The sequence below is a fragment of the Nematolebias whitei genome, chromosome 4 (genome assembly GCF_014905685.2).
Source record: "Nematolebias whitei isolate Nwh7 chromosome 4, NemWhi1, whole genome shotgun sequence".
In the NCBI taxonomy this organism is placed as follows: Eukaryota; Metazoa; Chordata; class Actinopteri; order Cyprinodontiformes; family Rivulidae; genus Nematolebias; species Nematolebias whitei.
This window is the reverse complement of record NC_056501.1, coordinates 2,575,003-2,583,668: the sequence shown is the minus strand read 5'-3', so window position 1 is coordinate 2,583,668 and position 8,666 is coordinate 2,575,003. Positions and strand designations below refer to the sequence as shown.

The 8,666-nt window shown below is 40.1% G+C and overlaps 1 protein-coding gene across 1 annotated transcript; it reads left to right on the top strand.

Moving 5' to 3' along the window:
• Positions 1-366: 366 nt before the first annotated feature.
• On the top strand, positions 367-8,194 carry lrit3a (info leucine-rich repeat, immunoglobulin-like and transmembrane domains 3a). The gene is made up of 4 exons (XM_037675581.1): positions 367-606; positions 969-1,435; positions 6,722-7,027; positions 7,185-8,194. Exons 1-4 carry the CDS (start codon positions 461-463, stop codon positions 8,192-8,194), a joined length of 1,929 nt encoding a protein of 642 aa, XP_037531509.1. The 5' UTR covers positions 367-460.
• Positions 8,195-8,666: the final 472 nt, after the last annotated feature.

The following is an 8,666-nucleotide window of genomic DNA, read 5'->3' as shown; positions in this document are numbered from 1 at the left end:
CTGTGTACAGACGTAAGTTAGTGTTTACAGTAGATTCAATAGACAGAGTCCATCTTAAAAAACATCGTGGAGGTTGTGACAGAAGGGACAGAGCAAAGCATGGCTGGCTCACGTGAGGTTCAATCCCCTGAGAATTAACTCGTTAGCACAATGTTGAGAAGACAAGAAGGCGACAGATGAGCTGCTGTGGTGACAAGGCCAAAAAAGAAGCGCCATCTCAAAAAGCCCGGTGTCGCCTGCTGCCGAGCTCCACTGACATCCACGAGAAATCCTCACTAATCCCCCCACGGCCAATCCGACGGGTCACCTGTACTGAGATTACATCCTCAGCCTGTGGACCACGTCTCCTGCGGACTTTGAAATCTATTTTTTCTTCTTCACACTTTTTAAGTGTTTTCTGGGAAAACCCTTTCAGGCCGCTGATGGATCTGGATGCAATGTTTGATGATATCTCGTGAAGATGAGTTTTTGGGGCGTATCGGGTGACATCATGAGTGGACTTCTCTGCCTGCATGTATTTGTGTGCTGCTTCAGTACGGCCCTGTCCTTCTGTCCATCCCAGTGTACGTGTGTCTTCCATGGCCGTGCAGATGGAACAGGAACCAGGTAACGCACCTGATCCACACAGAAACCTTTATTGTGGTGTAAATAAAAGCTTCAGCACAAAACGGCAGAACTGCTTCAGCTTCTGATTAAAGCCACCTGATCAATTTTGCCTCCAACTATAATGACAATAGAAAACAGTTTGAAAAGTGCTGCAGGGATCTTCAGAGTGACAAACATGACACAATATATAGAAAAGATTAACGGTTTTAAAAGAAATAGACACGATAAGTTGGACCCACCCTTGCTGGTGTATATTACAAAGGTGGGTTTTTGCTGAGTATCTTAGTACTTACCCAATAGAATATTGGTAAAATATCGTTTAATTTTGCATTAGCTTCCTTTTCTTTATCTCTGACTTTCAGATCTGTTCTCTGCAACGACCCAGACATGTCCGACATCCCCGTTAATGTTCCCGTGGACACGATCAAACTTCGTATAGAGAAAACTGCCGTACGGCGAGTCCCAACAGAAGCCTTTTACTACCTGGTGGAGCTTCGGTACCTGTGGATTACCTACAACTCCATAACCTCAGTGGATGCAGGAAGCTTTTACAACCTAAAGGTGCTCCATGAGTTGAGGTTGGATGGAAATATGATCTCTGTTTTCCCTTGGGAGTCCCTCAAGGAGATGCCCAGACTGAGGACTTTGGATCTTCACAACAACAGACTTAGTGCAGTCCCCACTGAGGCGACCCCGTACCTCCTGAACATCACCTACCTGGACATATCCAGCAACAAGCTGACGACCCTGTCCTCAGATCTTATGGACATCTGGCCACCTTTTAATGGTGTCCCTGTGTCTTCGAATGCCTCGCAGAAAGTCGTGTTAGGTAAGAAGAAAACGTTCTGTCCAGGTGGGTTTCACGGGATGTTGGGGGCAACTCATACCATACCATACCACCTTATTTATAAAGTGGTATGGTATGGTATGGTATGGTATGGTATGACTCAGGACACATCTTACCTGCAGTGATGGAGACGATCAGACCACATTTAAATGAGCTTACACACAGAAGTAGCAGACTGTTTGATTGACATTCACTAATTTATTGTCATATTTATCAGTAAAATTATTTGAAAAGGCATTTTTTATTGCAAAAATTATGTGCATTAAAGTATATAACAATATATAATAATGTAATGTAGTAAAGTTAAACAAACAAAATGATCAAGCCAGGATGATCTGTGATTTATATTTTTAAATATTATATTTTGATTAATTTCTTCAAACCTTAGACCTGAAACTATGAATGTTGCTTTTAAGGTCTCGCTGAAACTGTCTAATCAAAACTCAGTGTCTAAACAAACATTTATTTAAATTCAAAATGCACAACTTTTGCACTTTTATCCACACTAGCATGATGTCTGTACACAAAATCAAACTGTCATGTTTTATAACTAGAACAAGAGATAAACAGACAAAAAACTGTGACATTCAGAATGATCATGAGTTTAACACAAATCATGCAAACACAAACGAGTTGATCATTAAAGTAAAATCACTAAAACTTTTACCTTCAGCACAGATTCTTCTTATTTAAAACTTATTCCTGTTATTAATGAGAAATGTATAATTAGTCGTTAATAAAGTCTAACATTACATTTTTAACCAGGCTTGACCTGAAAATCCAACGAGGTTACCAACAATAAATACTAACAGCTGAAGAAGCAAACTTTATTTTTCACTTTAGTCTTTTTGTATCTCTTTAAACCGTCACACACAAAGTTCTGTTCAGCTTCTATTAGAGATAGCGTTGCTGCAGCGTTTCAATGTATAACTTAACACATTGTTGACTCGTTAACGGTAGTTATCGCTCCACGCTCAGCAGAACCCACAGGTTCTGGGACCTGCGACTGGAGCAAGTCCATGTTGGATAAGATGTCAGAATCACAACATCTGAAGCAGATGGAACATCTTCACGCACGTCAACAACATAAAAATTAAGAAATATGTCTAAAAATTATCATGAAGAACACCTTGATATCTATTCTATTTAATTCCTCCATTTTTTATTGTATTTTATGTATATTTTGATTTATCGTGTCTTTTGAGACTTTACACCAACGTAAATAAATGAATTAATAAGTAAAACATTTACACCGTACATAAACGTGGATTGAATGATGGTAAAGTAAAAAAAAAAACATTCATCCATTATCTTTACTCATTTTTTCATTTTTGGGTCATGGGGGGTCACTGGGGTCCAGATCCAGCCATCATTGTGTGAGAGGTGGGGGAGACCTGGACAGGTATCCAGTCCATCAGAAGAACACACCAGAGGCTCAGTGGTTAGCACTGTTGCCTCACAGCAAGAAGGTCCTGGGTTCAATCTCCAGTTGGACCTGGAGTCTTTCTGGGTGGAGTTTGCATGTTCTCTCCATGCTGCGTGGGTTTTCTCCAGGTACTCCAGTTTCCTCCCACAGACCAAAAACATGCATGTTAGACTGACTGGTAACTTTAAATTGTCCCTAGGTGAGAGAGAGAATGAATGGTTGTTTGTCTCTGTGTCCCTGGGGTGGACTGGAGACCTGTCCAGGTGCAGACGGCTCAGTGGTTATTCAAGTCTCTGTAGTAGAATATTATAATCAGCTGTATCAAATGCAGCACTGAGGTCTAACAGGACCAGTGTAGACACCTGCTCATTGTCTGAGGCCATGAGAATATCATTAGTAACTTTCACCAGTGCAGATTCAGGGCTGTGCTGAACTATAACCCTGACTGAAACTCTTCAGATTATTTCTTTGCAGATGATCATCTAACTAACCTGCAACTATTTTCTCTAGATTTTTTAGATGAATGTTAGATTAGATATAGGTCTATAGTTGACTGTGGTTCCTGAGTCAAGTTTATGTTTCTTAAGTAAAGGTTTAATTACAGCAATCTTAAAGCTCTGTGTTACGTAACCATTTATTAGAGACAAATTAAGCAGATCCAAGACGTGGTTATTATTTAAGGGAAATACGTCTTTAAACAGTCTGGTTGTGATGGGATCTAGCAGACATGTGGATGGTTTGGACGAGGTTATTATTTTTTACAGATCAAAGAGCTCGACAGGACAAAAACAGTTCAAAAATAAATCAGGTTCTAGTGACATTTTTAAAGTTGTCTCATCTGACACAGAACCAGAGGCAATAGTAGGAATGTTGGTTTGAATTTTTCCCCTAATTGAAACAATTTTATTTATAAATAATCTCATGAAGTCATCACTACTTATAGTTGTAGGGATACATGAATCAACAGAGAGAGGCTTTTTCATTAGACTAGCTATGGTACTGAAAAGGAACCTGGGGTTAATTTTATTCTCATTAATTAAAGATGAATGATATATAGTTATAGCTTTATGGAGCACTTTTTTATACATTAGCCGGCTATCTCTCCAGAATAAGTAAAATTATTCAACATTAGTGGAGTACCATTTTCTTTCCAGCTTTCTAGATGATTGTTTTAAAGTGCATAACTCAGAATTGAACCAAGGAACTAATCTCCTCTGATTGATTACGTTCTTTTTCAGCAGAGCAGTTTTATCAAGTGACGTTTGCAAAAGTTGTAAAATTATCAGCTAAATGATTTAAGTCACTGTTTTCTGATGCATTACTCTGCAAGACAGAGGAAAACGAAGGAAGAGAATATTTAACTTTGGTTACAGCGTTTCCTGATAAGCACCTGCTAAGGTGAAATTTACTCTCAGTGACTGCGTAGTCATTTATTGTAAACTCAAAGGTTATTAAACATGGTTAGACACAACAGGACTTTGGGGAGATATTACTAAGTCATTAATCTCGATGCCATAGGTCAGAACCAGGCCAAGAGTGTGATGATGAGAATGAGGAGATGTGCGGACGTTTTGGGTAAAACCAACTGACTCAAGTTTTTAAAGGCTATGCTTGAGCTTTCACTTTCAACATCTACATGAATATTGAAATCACCCATTATTATGACTTTATCAGTATTTAGTAGTAAGTCAGTTCAGAATTCTGAGAATTCAGACAAAAACAACATAGGAGTCTGGTGGACGATATATAACAAGTAGTGAGAGTGGCTGTTCCGTTTTCCATTTAGGATGGGACAGACTTAGAGACAGTGACTCAAAAGTATTATAACTAATAATTGGTTTAGCATTAATAGTCCTGACTGAAAAATAGAAGCTACTCCTCCACCTTGACCAGTTCTAGGAACATGACAATTTAAATAATTAGGTGGAGTTGATCCATTTATTCTAACAAAATCCTCCTGTTGTAGCCAAGTTTCTGTCAGACAGAATAAATCAATATGATGATCAGTTATCAGTTCATTAACTAACAGGGATTTAGAGGAAAGGGATCTGATGTTCAATAGTCCGCATTTAATTGTTTTATTCTTTTGTTCTGGTAAAGTAGTTGTGCCTATTTTAATAAGCTTTTCATTGTTAACATTATTAGAGCAGATTTTTTATTTTATTTAATTTGAGCCGTGGGCGAGTTGACACTGTTTCCATGAAGGTGTGGGTGGGGGTGTGGGGTGTGGGGTGTGGGTGGGTAACAGAGGAGAAGCAGCAAAGAGGTGGAGGACTACAACTCTGCTTCCTGGACTGGTTTCTAGACTGGGCCGTTAATTATCAATAATCTGGATGTCCAACTGTTTGTCTGGATGTTTAACTGTTTAACAAGTTAAGTTTTAGAGATGATTGCTGCTCCATTTAAGGTGGGATGGATTTTTACATCGTTTTAAATATTTCTGGACTACTCATTTCAGATAATAAGCACTTAAGTGCTGTTTAGACTGATCAAGAACTTTGCTATTTGTAACACTTACAGTATTTACTTGTTTAAATGATCAAATGTTAATTTATTACTATGTTAAAATGATATTTAAACCTCTTCTGACTGATCAGAACATGTATATTGTAAGTGATATGATGGTGTTTACAGTGACAGTGAAGCTAAAGTAAACTCTGCTCCCACAAAGCGGAGGGAGACCAGAGGCAGCTTAAAGGTGCTTTGCTCCAGTTAAGACAGAATAATCGGCCTGAAGGGCTTAGCGTGCACCAGGACACGTGTTTGAGTGCATCAGGTGTTTACAAGAAACAGAGACAGAAGGTCTGTTGTTTGACGGCAAAATGCTGATTTCCACAAAGTAGAAAGCAGTAAAGTGTTTTAAACGTTAACTCAGCGGTAGCTTTATAAATAAGTTACATCTGTCCCACAGTGAGAAAAACTCCAAGTGAGCACTGGAGCGCAGATTAACTCATGGTCTTTGAATGACTTGTGTCAGTAAAATAAAACATTTTGAGCCTTGAGCATTTTTAATGACACAAATTTGAGGCATCCAGTAGCATTTTCTAACTATACAGAAGAAGAAAAAAACATGAAATAATAAAAAAAGAAGCAGAATACACAAATCTGATAAAAAAAAACACAAATATGTACATGCATGGGAGTACTACAGTACATTCACAATTAACCTATATATGTATACAGTACATACATACACACACGTCTAAGCATACATATTTATATATACAGTATACACATATGTTTAAGTACATGTAAACATACATACACATACAAACGTGTCCGGGGTGCTGCAGATTTACACGGCTCTATTTTTACTGTACGGGGTGGAGTTGAACAGTCTGATGGCTTGAGGGACAAAGGTCTTCCTGAATCTGTCCCTGGAGCAGGGCTGAGACAGTAGTCTACTGCTGAAGAAGCTCCTCTGCTTCAAGGTGGTGCCGTGCAGAGGATGGTCAGCATTGTCCATGATGGATAGCAGCTTACTGAGGAATATCCTATGGATATCCTCTAAAGGGTTTCCTCTAAAGGATATTCTCTAAAGGATATCCTCTAAAGGATTCCCTCTAAAGGATTCCCTCTAAAGGATACCCTAGATCCTTTCCAAACTTTACATTCTGCCACAAACAAACTGGGCTTGATGTATTTCTGGTTTAATGAGACTCCACTGCTAAAATGCAAACATAACAGCAACATGTTTTTAATATAACTGCCATTAGGCCAAAAAAAATAAATAAATAAATAAAAAAAATAGAAAAAATAGGACAACAATTATATTAAGATTAGATTATTGAGCATGGACTTTGTTGACAACAATTATAATTTCTGAATGTTTTTGTTCTCAGGCCTTCAGGACAATCCCTGGTTCTGTGACTGTAAAATCTCAAAGCTGATTGAGATATCCAAAATGGCTGACACACCAGTGGTTTTGATGGACCTGTTCTTGACCTGTGCTGCACCAGAACATTTGGCAGGTGTCCTTTTCCAGCGTGCTGAACTTGAGAACTGTGTAAAACCATCAGTGATGACATCTGCAACAAAGATAATGTCCCCTTTGGGCAGTAACGTCCTCCTACGATGCGATGCCACAGGATCACCAACACCAAAACTCTACTGGACAAAGTCAGATGGCTCACCCGTCAACAACACTGGTATTATTTTGTATAACGTAACTATTTTACAAAAAAAAAGTTAAGTTTCTTGAGAATGTTTGATGATTTATATTGCCTGATGGTACAAAGCCAAAAAAAAATGTGATCAACAAGTCCTGGTTAATTCTGACTTTTGTGTTTTTGTTCCACTTTCTAGTTCAGGAGTCGCCTGGGGAAGGCATAAAGTGGTCCATTATGAGCTTGCATGGAATACAGTACAAAGATGCTGGGAACTACAGTTGCAAAGCTAAGAATGTTGCTGGGACTGCGGAAGCCACCATTTCTCTATCAGTTGCAGGAACCGTCAGCACCACCACCCCTCCGCTGAGACCTGGTGGTGGGACTGGGCCGACTGGCCAATTCATGACGCTCACTCCCCCAACAGGCAACTCCAAATCACCGTTCATGATGACCACGGTCTTCCCAAGATTATCAACAACTCTTTCTGCTGTCCAGAGACAGCTCAGTTCAGTCTCCAGTAAGGGCTCACTTAAGCAAATAAAGAATCAGCAAGGAGGAAATGGGAAAAAACTTGCAGCAGATGAAAAGAGCAAGAAGAACGATGTTTCACGACCCATTAAAGACCTACAGATTATGGAAGAAACAGCTGACAGTGCGGTGTTGCTCTGGACTGCAGGCGGATTACTAAATGATGCTCCGCTTACTGTCGTATACTCACCCTACGGGGACGATGACACTAAAAGGACGATGGAAACCAGTGCTGGGAGTGGAAAAGTGCTCCTTGATGGACTGTCACCTGGAATGAGGTACTCTGTTTGCCTGGTAGCAAAAGGGAGTCCTGCTGGAAAAGACCCTTGCATTGACTTCTACACAGAAGATGGAGAGCAGAACCAGCTTTTCTTCATTATTAGCGGCATTGCTTGTGCTCTGGTTCTGCCTCTTATTGCTTTACTGATCTACAAAATTCTCGCTCTTTACTGCAAAGGACAAAACACCGCTTTGAATGAGGACGAGCTGCAAAAAGAGAGTTACGTTAAGTTTGAGACAATTTCAATGAAACAAAGGACTTTGAACTCCCACCCCACTGAGCTTTGGGCCAGAAGGCCAACTAACGAATCGGAGCGCCTGCTGCTGTGTTCACGGTCGAGCATCGACTCCCAGATGACCTATAAGAGCGACGGCTCCCGCTCTGAATATCTCTGCTGATGTCAAAGACCGTGACGCCACGCTAAAACTGGAAATTATATTTGCCTTTCTGAACTTGACAAACAACAACAACAACAACAAAATCATCTTTAAAATTTTGTTTTCTAATCAGTGGGCCAATAACAAATACTGGGATTCACTGACAGAATTAGGGCAGCATGGTGGGACAGTTGGTAGAACTGCTTCCTCTCAGCGAGAAGGTCGCCGGTTCAAATCCCAGCCGGGTGCCTTTCTGGGTGAAGTTTGCATGTTCTCTCCGTGTGCGTGGGTTTTCTCCCACAGACCAAAAACATGCATGTTAGGCTGACTGGCAACTAAATTGTCCCTAGGTGAGAGAGAGAGAATGATTGTTTGTCTCATTTGTCTCTATGTGTCCCTGTGATGGGCTGGAGATATGTCCAGGGTGTCCCTGTGATGGGCTGGAGATATGTCCAGGTGTCTCTGTGATGGGCTGGAGATATGTCCAGGTGTC

Excerpts from the sequence above, each read along its gene's own strand:
- lrit3a (XM_037675581.1), top strand. The coding sequence starts at position 461 with ATGAGTTTTTGGGGCGTATCGGGTGACATCATGAGTGGACTTCTCTGC. Across the intron at positions 1,436-6,721 it reads CTCGCAGAAAGTCGTGTTAG|GCCTTCAGGACAATCCCTGG; the intron begins GTAAGAAGAAAA and ends TTTTGTTCTCAG. Across the intron at positions 7,028-7,184 it reads CTCACCCGTCAACAACACTG|TTCAGGAGTCGCCTGGGGAA; the intron begins GTATTATTTTGT and ends TCCACTTTCTAG.